Source organism: Delphinapterus leucas, chromosome 1 (genome assembly GCF_059928025.1).
Source record: "Delphinapterus leucas isolate spDelLeu-1000000601 "Yukka" chromosome 1, BTC_Dleu_Yukka2, whole genome shotgun sequence".
Lineage (NCBI taxonomy): Eukaryota > Metazoa > Chordata > Mammalia > Artiodactyla > Monodontidae > Delphinapterus > Delphinapterus leucas.
The window spans coordinates 189625962-189644142 of NC_143129.1; the positions used below are offsets into that span (position 1 = coordinate 189625962).

The window sequence follows — 18181 nt, forward strand, 5'->3', positions numbered from 1 at the left end:
GGTGCTCGGGCACCTGGGCCCACCCAGGGAGGGGCCACCTTAAGGGAGGCAGCCCAGGTGGACGCCGCGTGCACAGCAGGTTCCGCTATAGGAGATGAACTTGAGGTCCAGTCACCAAGTATTTTATACCAGGCAGAAAACCCTGCCCCTTCCCCTGCGGGGACAAGTCCAAGCTGTGTGCGCAACAGACCTCCTTGGAGAGACAGTGCAGGACAAAAGGCAGGTAGCGTCTTGCTCATAAGATGTGCAGAGACCCAGAGTCCCGTGGAGAGCAGTTTCCCAGCAGGAAGTTGGGACATGGCTTCCTGACTTGGCGGGACCCAGCAGGCCTCCCAGGAGGGGTGTCCTGCCCTCGGTGTCCCGGCTGGCGACCCTTCCAGGCCTCTGCCTTGTTGTCCTTCAGCTCCTTAGCCTCAGTGGAGCCCCAGCCTCTCTCGAGGGTCCCCTCACTCAGCCTCAGTGGACCAGGGCAGGCAGCCCAGAGGCTGGACCACCCGCCTGGTCTGATCGCACTGTCTGGCCTCGCCACTCCACCTCTAAATTGTGTTGAGTCCAGAATGGGGACAGGGGTGTCCCTTCTCCCGTGTGTCACACGCCACTTGCCGTGCTGGTACACCAGCTCCCCGAAAATCAAAGCCCCGGGTATAACGTTTGCCCAGTTCCACGGCGTGAATTCACTGAACTTGGCGTCAGGGAGACATGAACACATCAGCTCCCGTGAGCCTGGGGGAGCCCCTCCCCCCCCACCCTCTTCTCCTTCCTGCAGCCCCCTGGGCTGGGAGAGGGGCGCTCTCGCATTTCTCAGGACGGACTCTCCTCCTCAGGGCAGCACGCCCTTCCCCACCCCCGGCATCTCCTAGAAGCCCTTGCTGCGCTCAATGGGACCTAAGAGACTGCAGGGAATTTTCAAGACACAGCCCAGATTGCGAGTGTACTGTCTTCGCTGCAAATCCTATTTCGAGTATCTAAACCCAAACACTAACCTTTTGTGTGTCTCCTGTACCAGGCTGTCGCCTTGCAGCCCAGGAAGACGTGTGCCTTGGGCCGACCAATAGCCATAAGTAGCACCTACTGAGCGGGACAAGGTACAGACGCCGCTGTAGGTGCCTTTTATTAATTATAGCAGTTAATGTTCACGACAACCATACACCATCGTTTCCCCATTTAACAGGTGACGGTCCCTGGGGCAGGTGGGTCACTTGCCCAAGGTTACGTGACAAGCATTCAAGTCCGGAGCCCACATTCTCAGCCGCTGTGTGTACAGGACTTCTCAACCAAGGGGCCATACCTGGGGAGGCAGAACACGCTCATTTTCCCCCAAACGATCACCCTGTTACCCTGGGAATCCAGAACCTCCTTGTAGTGGCTCTTGGCACCTGGGCCAGGTCCCCTCAGCTCACTTCCAACCTCACAGCAGCAGGGGGACAGTCCCCGAGCTCACGGCCAGCGTTCCATCTCCACCGCTGTCCCGCCTGGGACTTCCTCTGGCCTGCTCAGCCTGAGGTGGGGCAGCCTGAAAGGGTGGAGGCCTAACGTCCTGGGGGGGGGGGCAGCCCTCGGCTGGGGGTGGGTGTGGGGGGAGGGGACCCGGCTGATCCATCCCCAGGGGACCGTGGCGAGGGGCCCCTCAGAGGGGCTCTGGGGATGGAAACCCCACCCTGCAGAGACAGCTCAGTAACCACACTCCACTGGCTTTTCCTCCTCCATCTCCCCACCTTGCTTGCTCCTGTGTCCTGGGGTCACTTCCCAAGGTCGCCCCAGGCACTGAAGTCCTTGCACAGATGCTGCTTTTGGGTCTTGGAAGAGTCGTGGGGTTGCCACTCAGTGGTGTCATGACAACAGCCTGGCTTCGCTGGTGGAACATGGGAGGTGAGAGGAGGCCTGCCCACCTCCCTCTGCTGCCTCTGGAGCCGACTGTGGCCTCAGGGCAGGCGGGGAGAGCCGGAAAGTTCTCCAGGCCACCCTGTCTCCTGCAGCAAGATGGCAGGGGGTGCTGACCGTCAGGCCCCAGGTCCAATCCTAGGTGAGGCGACAGAACCCCCGAGGACGGCCCGTGCGCCTTGCCAGGCCTCTCGAGTTGAGATCAGGACCCTGATGGGGGGGAATAGTGCCTGAGGTGCGGGGTCCTTAGGAGTGAGTTCACCTGAGGCTCTCGTACCCCCGAGTTGTATCCCGCTTGTTTGTGGGAAAGAGGCTTCCCTTGTCAGGGGTCCCTAAAAATACATCTGAGATGGATGCCTTTGCCGAAGGGTGCTTGTTGTATGAGTTTCCTGTGGATGCTGTAACAAAGGACCACAAACCGGAGGGGGTGCTTAAGACAGCAGAAATCTATTCCCAGAGTGTGGAGGCCAGAAGCCCACGGTGAGGGTGTGGGCAGGGCTGGCTCCTTCTCCAGGCAGCAGGGAGGATCCCTGCCAGCCTCTGCCCTAGATTCCGGTGCTTTCCTGGCCATCCTTGGGCTCCTTGGCTTGTAGACACCTCTCTGCCTCTGTCTCCACAAGGTGTCTCCCTGTCTCACTGTGTCCTCTTTGTAAATAAGGACACTAGGGGTTGGATCTAAGGCCCACCCTGATCCCATAGGACTTCATCTAAACCCACATCTTAACTGCATCTTCAAGGACTCTATATCCAATATCACACACACAGGTACCAGAAAGGAGGACTTAACACATCTCCTGGGGGACACGACCCACCCCACCTCTCACGCTCTTCAGACTCTTACCCACCCCCCACTGCCTTCCCTCACTGCATCCAGACCGACAGCCGGGACGGAGTCGCAACAGCCTGAGCGGGCGTATATATGGAGAACCTGTGGCTCGCGGCTCACATGTGCTTGGCCGTGTGGGAGCAGCTCTGGAAGGTGTTGGATTGGGGGGCGGGGGTGGACGTAAGGCTGGACAGGGCACAGTTTATTGATGTGGGAGCTCACCTGTGACTAGGGGTGGACTGTCTGAGAGAGGTGGCACCGGCCCTCATACAGCGTGGGTCACTGCACCAAGAGGTGACCTTAGCGAGCAGAAGTGCCGGCCAGGGACGGTGCGGGGCAGGGGGAGGATGCCTCTTATCATGGCCCCAGGCTGGCCACAGCCGTGGCACCGACTGTGGCTCGTTCCACTAAACGTCCTTGTCATTTGTTGCTGTTGCCGTGAAAGCTGCCACCTTGAAGGACCAGTGCCACCCTGAGCAGGCGTGAGCGCCGCGGGGGTGACTTCTGGCAGCTGTCCCCAGTGTAAGGTGCAGCGTCTCCAGTGCCCTCCAGAGCGTCAGGGGTGCCCTTCAGCCCTGGGGGTGGGAGTTGGTGGTAAAGCCCCAGACCCTTCTTCTTCAAAAGGACAATTTGGGGGACTTCCTTGGTGGTCCAGTGGCTAAGACTCCACACCCCCAATGCAGGGCGCCCGGATTCAATCCCTGGTCAGGGAACTAGATCCCACATGCTGCAACTAAGAGTCCGCATGCAGCAACTAAAGATCCCGCGTGCCACAACTGAGAACCGGCTCAGCCAAATAAATAAATAAATTTTTTAAAGAAAGGACTATTTGGGGCCTACTCCCCAGGGCTCTGCAGGGGTCCCCAGTGGAATGGGACCTGGTGGCCCATTGTAGACTTTCACTGCCTCCTTGTAGACTTTCCCTCCCTCCTCCATGCTCCCCACACCCTGCTTCTGCATCTGGGGTGTCACTCTCCATACTGGGTTAAACGGTGTCCCCCCCAATTCATGTCCACCCAGAACCTCAGAATGTGACCTTATTTGGAAATAGGGTCTTTGCAGCTATAATTAGTTAAGGTGAAGTCACCCTGGATTACGGAGCCCCAAATCCGATGACAGGTACCTTTACGAGAAGAGGAGGGACGCACAGAGAGAAGCCACGTGATGACAGAGGCAGAGATGGGGTGATGCGTCCATCAAGCCGAGGGGCGCCAGGAATTGCCAACAGTGCCAGGAACTGGGGAGAGGCCAGGGACAGGCTTGCCGTCAGAGCATCCAGGAGCCCAGCCTGCCCACACCTGCATCTTGGACTCCTGGCCTCCAGAACTGTAAGAGCATGAGTTTTTCTTTTTCCTTTTTCTTTTCTTTTTTGGCCGTGCTGTTTGGCTTATGGGATCTTAGTTCCCCAACCAGGTATCAAACCCGGGCCACAGCAGTGAAAGTGCAGAGTCCTAACCACTGGACCACCAGGGAATTCCCTGAATTTCTGTTGCTTTAAGCCTCCCAGTCTGTGGCACTTTGCTACGGCCACTCCAGGAAACTAATTTCCCCCCAAATAAACTTCCTCTACCAGGTCCTTGTCTCAAGCTCTGCTTTTGAGGGAACCCAAACGACGCCCCCCGGTGTGGGCTGCGCACGGTGAGGCTTGTGCCCCACTGCAAGGGGGAGGGGTCAGTGCTGGTCTTCCCCCTGCTACAGGGGACGGAAGGGACCTGGGGCCCTGTCTCCTCCAGCCTCGGGGAAGAAGCCGTCCCAGGCTCAGGGGAGCATTTAGGAGTCTACGTGGGCCTCCACAGGAGAACACAGACAAGGAAGCTGCCAGCCCCCAAAGACCGTCCCTGCTGGAATGAGGCGCATGCGGAGCCCAGGCCACCGCCCCACCCGGCCACCTGGCCCAGGTGCCCCGGCTCAGGAAGCGCTGCCACCCCTGCCCAAGCCAGCTCCTCTCAGCTGCAAACCTTGATCCGCCCTGGCCTTCAACCTGCTCATGTCATCAGCACCGGAATAGAGCTCGCATTTAAAGAGCATCAGCCCTTCCCGTCCCTCTTCCTGGCCCTGTAAACATGTGGGCAGAAATAGCAGCCTGCAGGCTAGAGGGAGTGATTGCCGGTTGCAGAATCGAGTGAAGGCTCCTGCCCGGGCGGGCCTCGCTGCGTGGGTGTCCAAGGCGGCCACAAAGCCCAGCTTGAAATAGCTCCCTGTGGGTACCGCGCAGCAGAAGGAGGGCAGCCTGCGAGCCGTGAAGAAGGCGGGGGGAGGCGGGCCCCGGGGTGGGCAGGGTCCTGGCAGCGGACCCAGGTGAGCACAGCAGTTCCGGGAACCTTGAACCCACCCGCGCATCCACCAGAGGCCCCACTGGAAGGCAGGCCTTAGGGCAGGACCCCGGGTGCCAGGGGCGGGGGTGCTGTGGGCGGTCTCGGGCCCAGCCCAGTAGCTTCAGGACGCCATCGGGGCCTGGACGTCCCATCCCCGGGCCACTCTCCATGTTCCAGGAAGAGGGAGCAGGGACGCTGCTGGAGACACACAGGCCAGAGGGCGCCCATCTGGGAAGGGGAGAAAGAGGCCTCACTGGCCTCTTGTCAGAGCTGGCCAGGCATGGCCTGGGGCCCTGGCCGACCCAGATCCAGGCTCTGCTGCATCTCGGCCACCTGCTTTCTGCTGCTCCCACGTCAGTCACTCTGGGGCCCGGAGGCCCCGCTCCCTGGGCGGTCCTGCCCCCTGGGATGAGCCTGCCCAGCCCTGCAGCCTAGTCCTTTAGAGTGGGGGCCCAAGAGGCAGCCTGACGCAAGGAGGCGTCCTCAGGAGGTAAGGGGCCTTTGAGCTCGAGGTGTGAGCCCTGGGTGGGAGGCAGGCCTCGGACACAGCTGCTCCCGTGGGGGGCCGCTGGGCCCTGCAGCCCTGGCTGGACCACCTGGCCTCAGGGGTCACTCTGCCAGCTAAGCCCTGCAGTGGGTGAGCATCCCCAGCGCCTGCTCCCGTGGCCTGGGGACAGAGCACACCCTGGGCAGGTGGCCCAGCAGGGCACACTTTCTGATTCCCACAAAGTCACCGTCACACGCCCCTCGAGGTGGCTTGCGGGGGCACCTCAGGGCCAGCGGGGTCGTGGCCTGGCTGATCACAGCAGGGCACTGGGCCTGGCATTCCCGACCCAGCTCGGCTGCACAGCTGCCGCTCTAGTCGCCTCTGTCCCCTCTGAGTGTGAGGACCTGCCCTGCTCTGGTGCAGGGGTGACCCGGGCCCCTTGCTGAGAGCTGCGACCCTGTCACCCTGTGCCACCACCCTGTGGTGGCAGCAGATGTGGAAGGGGGCTGGGTGTTCATGGGGACTTGGTGGTCTCTGTTCTCCCATCACCACGTACAGAAGGCACTGAGATGGCACCCCCGGCCATGCACCCAAGGGACTGGGGGTGAGTGACTCTTCCAGCCCCTTTGCCTCCCCCCAGCCCCTCTGTCCTCAAGTCTCGGTCCCCAAGTCCCTCTGTCCTGAGCCCATCGAGCTAGTGGGAGGAGAGCCTTCCAGGCTCCAGCAGAGGAGGTCACAGTGAATTTAAGCAGCGGCCAAAGGCTCCGTTTTATTTCATGCTGGGACCAAAGGCCTTCCCGCTTTCTCACCGAGAAGATGTGCACCTTCCATGCCCGACCTCCTCCCCCTCCGTGGTCCAAACCCACAGAGCTAAGTCCCAGAATCAGGATCCTTTTCCGAGTCAGACGCAAAGCTCCCTGGGGCCCGGTGCCTGCCTGGCTCCCAGGTCAGGAGGCTGGACTGCTGGGCCGTCTTCTGCAGACCAGGGGTCCGGGTGAGGGTGGGGACAGAGCCTGGGGGTGCTGAGCGAGGCTGAGGCCTTCCTCTCCTTTTATGTGGCCCGTGGTCCTCCCCCCTGTGAAACACGCAGAGCCCCCCGGGGGTCCTTCCCCCAGGAGGTCCCGGGCATGGGACCTGCGAAGCCGGCCTCACATGGCGTACGCGGCCCAGTAGATGACGTTGACGGCGGCGAAGGCCGCGGGGAACACGGCACGGGCGTAGATGTCAATGGTGTCCGCGTCGATGGGCTTGAAAAGCGCACGGAGGCCCCCCTGGGCCCCCTGTTTCTTCGTCTCCTCTGTCTCCACCTCCACCGACCTGTAGGAACCCATGAGGTTCCCAGGCACGCGGCACTGCCGGCGGGATGCGGCCAGCTCCTGGGTGACGCCCGCGGCCGAAAGGGAGAAGAGCACGATGGCATTCTTCACGTCCATCTGTGTGGGGAGGGGGAGGGGCAGGCTGAGTGGCTGGCAAGCGAGGGGCAGGACCCCCAGCCCAGGCCAGCGGCTCTACTGGGAGAGCAGGCGGCAGAGGGTCCCAGGCTGAGCACAGGACAAAGTGCCCCCTGCCCCGCCGGCAACGCTGACCCTCCCTGGTGCTGGGCGGGGGCGCTGTCCTTCGTCCTGAACATGAGAACCCCACCCCACCCCCAGCCTCACCTCGACCCTCTGCTCCTTGACCTTGACCTTGGCCTTTTGCTTCTTCCGGTAGTCAGCGTTGAAGTGGGCGAAGGCGTACTCCACCAGGGCGGCAAACACAAAGACGTAGCAGATCCAGAAGTACACGTCCAGCGCCTTGATGGCCGACGCCCGCGGCAGGGAGGAGCGGGCACTGACCATCAGTGTGGTCATGGTCAGCACCGTGGTGATGCCTGTGGGAACAGGTGGTGCCATTACTGGAACCCACCTGGGTGCAGGTCAGGCTCCTGTCACCAGGCCCAGCCCGGCTGGCCACTGCCCCAGGACAGTGGGCCCGAGGGACTGCAAGGCAAGGCCTGTGCTCAGGACAAATGGGGTTGGGGCCCTGCTCCCAGACTCCCTCCTTCCACCACCTCCCGCGGGGGAGAGGCCAGGGCCCCGTACCTAGAGACACCCTGGCGGGCACTGCGGCCTGGCTAATCCAGAAGGAGACCCAGGACATGGCGACCAGGAGGATGGAGGGCATGTAGGACTGGATGATGTAGACGCCCCGGTTCCTCCGGAGGTGGACGTGCAGGCTGAGCCGGGGGAACTGGCCGGCTGCCGGAGACCCCCGTTAGCACCAGGCCCACCACCCAGAGCAGTGCTCAGGGAGAGGGGCACTGAGCGGGAACTGGGGCCACTGCCGGCCTCCAAAGAGAGGAAGATCCTTGTGCCCACCTCCCCCCACAGCCTGATGGGTCAGGAGAGGGGCCGGCCCTGCGGCAGGGCCACCAGAGGAGGGAGAGGAGAAAGATTCCGGCCTTGCTGCTGGCCCGTGGGCCCCTCCCAGAGCGCAGTGCACCCCTCTCCTGCCCTGCTTGTGCACAGCCCAGCTCGAGGAAAGAGCCAGCCTGGGCTCGCTGGCTCCGATGACCGGGCAGCAGGGGCGGGAGGGGCCGGGAGACAACACAGGCTTGGCCCTGGAGCCCCCCGGCACCCCTCAAACCCCGGGAAGCAATGAAGAAGCGAGGAGTAAGGCGGAGGAAACCTGATCCGGGCCCGCACTAGGGCTCGTCCCGAGCGGCTCGGCCAGGCACAGCCTGCGCCGACCAGCGGTTTTCCAGCTGCAGCCTCCGGGGGCCCTCGGGGCCGGCTAGTGGCTCTGCGGAAAGCACTAGAAAACCACCAGCGGGGCTCACAAGGAAGAGGCCGCGAGAGGCCGCGTTACCCGATTTGAAGTTCATCAGCTCCGTGGTGAAGCGGTAGCTGGTGATGGTGAACTGGGCCAGCTGCAGCCTGTCCAGCCCGTGGATCTGCCCCTGGTTTTCGGACCAGTAGTAGACGATGTCCTCGGACGAGTAGCCGTCTGCAGGAGAGCCCACATGGGCCGCAGAGCCTGGCGCCCCCTCCCCAGCCCCTGGCAGCCCTCGCAGGACTGCCCTGCCTGTGCTGGGAGCCCGATACACAGAGGCAGGGAGCAAGGAGGCCTGGGACCACGCCTGGCACCTCGGAAAGGTGGGCAAGGCCAGATGAGCTGGCCAAAGGGCAGGTCGCCCTTGCCAGGGTGACCCGCAGGGGCCGCCATGCTGGCCCAGTGACACAGGCACGTGTCTTGTCTGGCCTCCAGGGCCGGCTGTCCTGGGCAGGGCGCTGACCCGCAGCAGGAGGGCCTTCCGGGCCCCCTCTCTTCCTTCTCTTCCTTCTGTTTCTGCCCCGCCCCCGCCCTGCCGCCCCGCCCCCGCGCCGCCCCGCACTCACAGCTCTCCAGGTGCAGCATGCACTCCTGCTCGTCCATGGGGTACTTGGCCAGGTCCATGTCGCAGGCCACCGTGGAGGTGATTCTGCCCAGACAACACACCGGTGGGTCCCCAGGATGAGGCCAGCCCCCGGCAGCCGGCGTCTCTCTGGCCCAACATGGCAGAGACGCTCCTGCACCCGGCCAGTACGGCCTCCTCACGGGGCGGCAGCAGGCTGCCTTTGGTCTTGCCGGCAAGCTGCTGGCATTTGGGTGGAAACTGGAAACTGTGGCCACGTTACAGATATCTGTGAGTCTTCAGGGATCAAGAACCGGATTTCATTCACTTTCCTCGTCCTTCAGAACAGCTGGCTGGCTAAGCCGGCGGCCAAGAAGGCGGGTCCAGCCTGAGCCCCCTGGTCTGCCCTGGGGACGGCCTCTAGGCGTCCCCACTGACCATGCAGCCTGGGAAAAGGCTGGTGTTGCCAAGTGTGCTGGTTTTCCAAGAGAATTTAGATTCTTATGTACATCTCCTGATCTTTAAAGTGTTGGCAATTAAGTCCACTTTTAAAAGGCATGTGTCAGAAAACACACATTCAAACCAATACACGTCCACGTGTGTTTACTGGAAGCAGCACAGCTGTCCATGGAGGAGCAGATACACAAAACTGGCGTATCCACGCAATGGAATGTCACTCTGCCGTGAAAAGGCAGGAAATTCTGATAAATGTCGCAGCATAGATGAATCTCGAAAACACTACATACTACGTGAAAAAAGCAGACCCAAGAGGTCACGTAGAGTATGATTACTTTTGTGTGAAATGTGCTGAATAGGCAAATCCATGAAGCTAGAAAGCCGACTGGCAGCTTGCAGAGCTGGAGAGGGGAGATGGGGAGTGACTGCTAACGGGCACGGGGTCTCCTTTCGGGTGAAATATATTGCAAGTGGGTAGAGGTGATGTTTGCACAACATGGGGAATGTGCTAAGTATCACGGAATTGTTCACTTTTAAATGCTTGATTTGATGTTATGTGAACTTCACCTCAATTTAAAAAGACGAGGGCATGCGTTAGCCACATAGCGGCCTCTGCTGGCTCCCGGCCAGCAACCTCGGCTTCCTGCGCAGCTGCTGGTTGCCGAGGGATATAAATACCGCCACCCCCCAGCCCCCATCCCCCCAGCTCCCAGCGGTGCACTCCGTGGGGGGTGGGTGGGCAGGCAGCCGGCTGGGCTCACCGGATGCTGTAGAGAATCACCCCGTCGGGCTGCAGCCGGATGAGCTTGTTCTCCACCGTCACATCGTGGAACCAGGCGGACTTGGCGTTCACGATGAAGGTGTCAGGGAGCCACAGCTTGTCCACGAAGCGGCTGTCCAGGCCCAGAGTCTCATTGGTGTGGTTGTAGGACAGCCTGCTGTCGCGCCAGCTCTGATGCAGAAACACCGTCATGGTGTACTCCTGCGGGGGTGGGGGGACGCAGAGGCCCGGCCGTCAGCCCCTCCGCTTGCTCCTGGGGCACGCGGCCGGGGGCGGGGCGGAGGCCGGTGGGACCTACCATGTTCGCCTCAGAGATGTGGTCGATGCTGGCCACCTCGATGGCGAGTGCCACGTTCACAGGGGGGCCTGCAAGGAAGGAGCCAGGCCCGAGGCAGGCGGGGCTGAGGCCAGGACCCAGCACCCCCGGCCGCTCAGCCAGGCCAGCGAATTCCCCAGAAGGCGGGACAGGGAACAGCCAGGGGCTTTGCAGGGAAGGCCGTCTTGGTGCAGACCAGCCTGAGGCCAGAGCAGATCCACCTTCCTAGCCGTTTCCCTGGGGGCTGGTGCAGGAGCTCGGGCACGCCCCTCAGGGGAGCGGGCCTCTGCGCCAGCCCAGAGCCAAGCAGGGCTCACACCCACACTGGACCCAGGGTCTGCCCGAGCCCGACGGCCACTCTCACCTCCGATGCCAGGCCGGAAGTTGCGGGCGTAGCCCTCTATCAAACCGTCCAGGTTGGGGAGCCAGGATATTTCCAGGTTGGAGCCGACATAGTCGCCAATGTCATTCATTGCCCTGGAAACGCAAGGCCCTCTGGTCACAGGCAGGGTGACAGGGACAGAGCCTGTCCTGGGCACCTAGGCCAGGGGTGGACAGCGGGGAGGCCCTGCGGGCTGGACCTGACCAGTCCCAGGAACTCACGCCAGACACAGGGAGCCCCCGGGAGGTGCAGAGCCCAGGACTCCTGGACGTCTTCCACTGGCCTCTATGCTCAGCTTACATCCCACTCACTCGGCCCTGAGGAAGGCCACCCAGGTCAGGCAGAGGCCCCCGGCTCCCTCCATAACCACCCAGCATCCCCACCCCTGGGGTCCCCCAACAAGAGCACATGGCCTCCCTTTCAGCTTCTGAGGGCAATGTGTCCTGTAGGAGGTGACTTGGGAGAAAAGACGTGTGACCAGGAGGCTGAAGGCTGGGGAGAGGGAGACAGCGGGTGAGGTCCCAAACCCGGGACCCAGGTCCAGGCCGAGGGCCTGTGGGGAGGCTGCAGGCCGGCCTCCTGCTCTCTGTCCCTTCCCAGGCAGTCTCCAGATCTCCCCAAATTGCCACGTGCCTCCGAGGCTTAGCCTGACCCCGGAGCAGCTGGGGGCCACGCGCCCTGGTTTCAGATTAACCTCACTGACAGCCTGTGCTGGTCGTGTTTGTCCCTGGTGGGGCCGCACGGGGACCCAACGACACAGGCGTCTCGTGGCCCGCACACGCCGACTGCTGGAAGCCCCCCAGTGGCTCTGCCCATCCCCCTTCTTCTGCTCGCCCTCTGGGAAACAGCGCCCCCAAATTCATGTCCACCCAGAACCCCAGAATGGAACCTTATTGGGAGACAGGGGCTTTGCAGATGTAATTAGTTAAGATGAAATGCTAGACTAGGGTGGGCCCTAAATCCATGACTGGCGTCCTTAGAAGAAAAGGAAATGGACACACGGGGAGAAGCCACGTGACCACAGAGGCAGGGATGGAGTGATGCGGCCACAAGCCGAGGGACACCAGGGACTCCGGCAGCACCAGAGGCTGCAGAGAGGCATGGACCCTGCCGACACCTTGGCTTCAGACTTCGGGCCTCCAGAATTACGAGAGAATAAATCCCCCCTGTTTTAAGTCCCCCAGCTTGTGGTCGCTTGTTACAGCAGCCCCGGGAACCTCACACACCCTTGCTCCTCCAGGCCACGGCAGGTGGGGGGGGGGGCGGGCAGGATTTCTCCTAAACCTGACAGCAGGGAACGAGGAGGGACATTCAGGAGGAAGCCTCTTGTTTTCCTCTGAATCACTGCTGTCCCCAGTGGGCAGAGAAGGCCTCCAGGGCACCTGGGGCCCGAGCCCATCCAGAGCCCGCAGGGGAGCCGATGCGCCAGGGTGTGGGTGCAGAGCAGCTGGGAGCTCTGAGGCCATTCCTTCCTCTCCCCAGAGTCCGGCGTGGCCGCGTGCCCAGGCGCCCCACTCTGGGCCGTTTTGGCCACCGTGACGAGACCGCTGACCCCTCTGGGCTCCCGCGGTGCTGCCGCTGGCCGCCCCACCCCTCCCCTCCGGACGTGGGACCGGCTACCGCTGAGCCTGTCGGTGCAGCCTGTGCCCCGCCCCCCACCACCCGCCACTTGGGCCACCGCAGACCGCGTCCCCCGCCGCCATGGCCCCAGCCTCCTGCCTGCCTCCAGCTGCTACTGCCCCCGACTCCTGCACTCCAGCCTCGCCCTCTTAGACGCCCGCTTGACCCTCCAGACCCTCTGCCATCTGTCCCCACCTCTTGCTCCAGCGCTAACTCTGACCCCCCATGTCCCCACGCTGATTCCCCCCACCTCCACTGAACCCCCATCCCTCTCCTGGCCCTGCCCCGGGCCCCTGAAGGAAGCTGTCCTGATCACGCATTTATTCATCCACGCCTCCATCTGGCTAGTGTGACCCTTGGTGCTGCCCTGTTCCAGAGATGTGACTAAGCCGGGCCAGGACAGTCGCGGCCAGAGGTCAGCGTCTGCAAGGGGTGGCAAAGCAAGGGGCTTTGAGCATGAAGACGGTCACAGGAAGGGGAGGTCAGGAGCCCTCTGGCTGGGGAGAAAGGGACAGCCTCCCCGAGAAAGTGACATCACAGCCCAAAGAGAGAGAAAGTGAGTCTGGGCCGAGGTAAGAGGCAGGAGGCAGCCGAGGGCTCCACGCGGTGGGGTCTGGGAGGGACCTGCAGGGCGGTGGCAGGCATGGGGCAGACAGTGTGGAGGGGGGACCGTGGGGCTTATCCGGGGTCAAGGGGAAACCGGCACTCCGAACAAGGAGCTGCTCGATTAATTAGATTAAACCTGGATGCCTGTGAGGGAGGGGCATGGGAAGTGTCCTGAGGGAATAGGGGGGATAAACTGGGGGCCATCGTGGAGGTTGGGGGGATGATGGGCTGGACGGGCCATGGAGACAGAAAGGGGCCTGGTCCAGACCGAGGGAGGGTCAGTGGAGGGAGGGGCCGGGAGCAAGTTCTGCCGCTGAGTTGGTGGGGCTCGGCATCCAGCTGGACTGGCCCCGGGACGCCGTCCTCTCAGGGGCTTCAAGAAGGCCTCGGGCCGCCGGGGCTTGGGAAACGCCGGCAAGGGCACCTGGGCCCCTCGTCTGCTCCACACACCGGCCCATGAGGAAGGCTGAACGTGACCCAGGAGGTCCTCAGCTAGTGAGGCCTGTGAAACCCGCTCTGCCCGCAGGCCCACGGGGTCCCTCCAGGTGAAGGCTGGGTAGAGCGTGTAGACAGGGCAGGTGCTTTGGTAACAAAGTAAAAGAAGGAATTAAATGAAGCCCTGGCCCCAAGTAAAGCACAATTAAAAATGCAAACGGAGTTCACCCTGAAGGTCAGACGCAAAGGGATTGGAATGAGGCTTTATTTTTGGACCGGCCCAGCGGCTGGCCTGCTTGGAGCCAGGCCGTCAGGAGACACCACCCTTCCCGGCCTTGGGCTGGTGGCACAGGTGAGCACACCTGTCCTGGGCCAGGGCCTCACACACGCTCAGGGGCACAGAGGCAAGGGCAAGGGCAGCGCCCACCATGAAGCTCGCCTGAAAGTGTCAGGACACTGGTGGGTTCTCAGCTCTGCCGTCTCCAGGGGTGAGAAGGGAACAGCCTCCTGCGGTGCCACATCTCACCTGGGACAAGGTGGCCGCTTCTGCAGCTGTGAAGGGATGCGGGGGCTGGAGGCGGGGCCATATGGTGCTCTGGGTCCTGGAGGGCCCTACCCTCCTCCACTGGTTCAGGTAGAGTCAGTGGGGCAGGCGGGGTACCTGGTCCATGCGGGGCTCTGCATGGGGTCAGAATGTTGGGACTCTAACCCGCGTTCTGGGAGGGAGCGTCTGACTCCTCTGATGGCCCTGAAAGCCAGTGGTGGCCTAGGGTTGGGGTTTCATTAGAGGAACAGAAGCTCAGAGACACACCAGGCTCAAGCTCGTGGGACAGAGCAGGTGCCGTGAAATCACGGGCAGCTTCCGCCCTCCCGGGGCTGCTCCTGGGTGCCGTCAGGCCCCCCGCCCTCTCCTGGCCCCCCTGAGAGAAGCCCCAGCCCTGTCACTTGCCTGTGCCCCTGGGGATGGAAAGGGAAGGTGGGTGTAGCTGAACGAGGCAGCAGGCACCACCCCCAGGATCCTCCCACCCTCCCACCCCGGACCCTGCGCGCACGAAGCCCACGGATCCCTGACAGCTCTGCTTTTAGAGCAGCCGCTGCAGCGCTGGCACCTCAGTTACCAAGGCGAACACCACGACGATCGCGCTCACGGGAGGTGAGGGCGAGGCAGGAGCCGCGGGCACAGCTTCTCCAGGGAGACGGAGGTGCCAGCAGCCCCGGAAGGCCACCCACTCGGGTAGGCAGCCGGGGAGCTTGGGTGGCCGCTGCGTGAGCGGATCTTCAGACTCAGGGAAGCGTGGCCTTGACCCGACCCACAAATGCTGCACGGCCCACTCCCTTCTTATCCCACCAGGAGCCCCGGGATCTGGGCTGAGGGGCGGCAACAAAGAGGCCCTTCCATTCGCCCCGATGTCCCCTCACACCGCCCCGGGGTGGGGACGAGGGAAGGGAAGCCACTGTTGCCCTGGTATCTGAGCGGAGGGATGCAGAGCAGATGGGAAAAGAGGCCCCGAAGGCCCCCAAAGCCCAGAGGCGCTCGTCCCAACCGGGGCCTCAGCCTTCCTACACAGGCAGACAGGCTCGCCCCTCGCCCAACAACCCAGGAGCCAGATGGGGTAGGAGTTCAAAACACTGCAGATTTTAGAAAGGCAATATAACGCACTCATGGACTTGGGGAGGGGTGTGTCTGGAGAATTTTCCAGCAGGAAATGTATAAATATGCCTCATGAGTAGCGTGGATACAGACAAAACAAGCAAGGCAGGCTTTGCCGCCAACTGAGTGCTGGTGTCAAACTTGGACTAACACTTGGGGCTCAGAGCAACTTGGATTTCAGAACTGCGGTGCGCAGCTGTGGGCCTGAGCCGGCGGCTGACCCCCGGCCCCCAGCACATCCCTCCACAGCCACACCTCAACGCTTCGCCCTTTCTGGGACCGTGAAGCAGGAAGAGGAGAGAGGAGAACAGCCCATTGGGCTTGATACAGAACAAGGCCCCGGGACAGGGGCCACACGGGCACTGCCTGTGACTGTGACATGACAGCCAGGTCTACAACCAAAGCCAGACTCTGCCCTCCACCCACCAACAAGTAAGCTCTGACCACACACACACAGAGCCGTGTTGCGTATTGTCCGAGTGACTACAGCCAAAACACAGGCCAGCGTTCAACGATTTCTGGCTTTTAAAGTCTTCGACATCAGTTGGTTGACCACAAAGTCTGGAATGCTGGGGGGAAGGGGCAGGGAGAGATGTTTTTGCTCTGTTTTCTTCTGCAGCCCTGGCACCAAGATGATTTTCAAAAAGGCCCCTCACAACTCCTATGGCAGGTAACCAGACTCAGAGGTCAGGATGCTGGGCAACCCGGAGCCCACCTCAAGTCCAGTCTGCAGAGACGCGAAAAGCGAGCTGGGACCATGCTGGCCCCTGGGAGCCAGAGGGAGGGAGCCTCGGCACAGGGACATTTCTTCTTAGCCTCTGCCTTCGCGGGGGAAGACAGGGCACCTCATCCCCTCTCCTGACAGTTAAAAAGAAATCCAGAGTCTGTCCCCTGCCAGGGGCACCTGGCTCCCCCGCTCGCATACCCTGCAGTCGGATGGCATTAGAAATGGTCCCAGAAGGGAGGTCCACAGCCACACCTGCCATGAGGACGCGCCTTCGTGTCCACCCCAGACCGCTAAAGGCAACGGAAGCGGGTGCCCGAGGGAGGGGAGCGGCCTCCTCTCCCGTGTTCTCCGGACCCCTCCTTTCTTCCTGCCTGAAGCTGGGGCCCTGCTGAGAGCTCAGACCGCGCCTGGAAGGGCACCAGCCAGCCAGGGATCGGCCAAGTGCCGGCTGGGGCGAGGAACCCGAGCTCAGCAGGCGAGCCCGGGCACCGGGGCAAACTGCGAGCGGCTCTGACGCCCTCGACCGGCCCTGCGGCGCGGGTTCAGCACCGGGACGGCGGACAGCACCGGGGCGGCGGGGCTGCCAGAACCTAGAACACCGCCGCTGCCCGCGCCCAAGGGCATCTCCGCGGCGAGTTCGGAGAGGAGGGCCCGCGGGGGAGACGGGGTGGGGGAGTCATGGGGGGATGGGGGACAGACACCGTGGGAGCCTGTGGGTGCGGGAAGACGCGGGCCCCTGAAGAGCAGGGGTTCGCACGGGGCTCCATCCCGGCAGCCGGGGCTTGGCCGGCGCGGGACTCCCCACCGAGGGCGGCCCCGGCGCAGCGCGGACCCGGCGCTCGCTCACCTGGTGCCGCGGTGCTGCTGCGCGCAGAGCAGCAGAAGCGGGGGCAGCAGCCAGGCCAGCGCGTCCATGGCCTCGGCCGGCTGGGCGCTGGGCCGGGGGCGGCGCCGGGGTCCGGCCGGTCGCGGGAGCTCGAGAAGTTGCTTAGCCGGCGGCCGCGGCGGCGGCGGCACAAGAGGGCGGGAGCGGGAGGGCGCGCGGCGCGGGCGCGAGGGCGGACGGAGCGGCGAGCCCGGAGCCGCCCCGCCCCGCGCCGCGCGGCACGGCCCCCTCCCGCCCTCCCCCTCCAGCTCCGGCCGCCCCGCCTGCAGCTCCCCTCCCGCCTCCGCCACACCCCCGCGCCCCCGGCCGGGGGTCCGGCACTCCCCGTCCCAGCGCCGCTGCCCTTGCCGGCCGTAAAGGGTCCCTCCGCGCGTCTATCCGGGAGGCGACTCAGGCGCAGGACCCGCGTGGACGCGGCCTCTCGCTGCCGGCCAGGCGCCTGCGGACCGACGGGCGCGGCAGAACCTCGTCCCTGGGGCGGAGTCTGCGATGGGCTATTTGTGGGGGTCACGGGTCCTCGGGAGCTGGTTCGGGGGGAGGAGGGTGCCAGCGCCCCAGAAGCCTTCAGCCTCTACCGGGCGAGACGCCCCCCCCAGCACCGGCAGCTCCTTCCAAGACCCTGGCGCTTGCGCCTCGCCCACCCTCCGTCGGGTGGGCGGTGAGAGCAGGCGTGGCCGCTTCGCTGCCCGCAGGTCTGTGGTCAGAACCCCGCTCTGGTCGCGGGGCGCAGTGACTTCTCTGCCTGGCGGGTCAGGCTCCATGACACCTGCCCGCAGGCCGACGGCTGGGCTCTGACGAGACGACACCCCTACCTCACCCCACCGCCACCCCCAGCGAACCAGCAAGAAAGCCAAGGCCTCCGCATTCTCTGCTGTGACTCTTCTGAACATAAAACTGTACACAGTTTCCCCAAAAAAGCTGACCACAAACTCTTGTCGTTTGGTCTCATTCATTCACTTCCGGACTCGGTACCAGTTCACGACCGAAAACGAACGTCTCATGAAAACACTTAAAAATGGGCAAACTGGTCCTGGAGTGGGTTGAGTCCTGTGCGTGACTGTTGACACTGGCCAGAGCAGGTGCGGGGCAGGCGATGGGGAGTGTAGAAAGGGCTTTGCTGGGGCTTCCCTGGTGGCGCAGTGGTTAAGAATCCACCTGCCAATGCGGGGGACACGGGGTCAAGCCCTGGTCCGGGAAGATCCCACATGACACGGAGCAACTAGGCCTGCGAGCCACAACTACTGAGCCCATGTGCCACAACTACTGAAGCCTGTGTACCTAGAGCCCGTGCTCCGCAACAAGAGAAGCCACCGCTCGCCGCAACTAGAGAGAAAGCCCGCGCGCAGCAGCAAAGACCCAACGCAGTCATAAATAAATAAACAAATAGGGCTTCCCTGGTGGCGTAGTGGTTGAGAGTCCGCCTGCCAATGCAGGGGACA

The 18181-nt window shown here is 63.0% G+C and overlaps 1 protein-coding gene across 1 annotated transcript; it reads right to left on the reverse strand.

Annotated features, from left to right (window-relative positions):
* Nucleotides 1–6657: 6657 nt before the first annotated feature.
* GABRD (gamma-aminobutyric acid type A receptor subunit delta) lies at nt 6658–16829 on the reverse strand. The gene is made up of 9 exons (XM_022598671.2): nt 16704–16829; nt 10800–10912; nt 10418–10485; nt 10100–10320; nt 8887–8969; nt 8357–8494; nt 7591–7746; nt 7168–7379; nt 6658–6942 (listed from the first exon to the last, which is right to left on the reverse strand). The coding sequence occupies exons 1-9, from the start codon at nt 16769–16771 to the stop codon at nt 6658–6660; spliced, it is 1344 nt and encodes a 447-aa protein (XP_022454379.1). The 5' UTR covers nt 16772–16829.
* Nucleotides 16830–18181: the final 1352 nt, after the last annotated feature.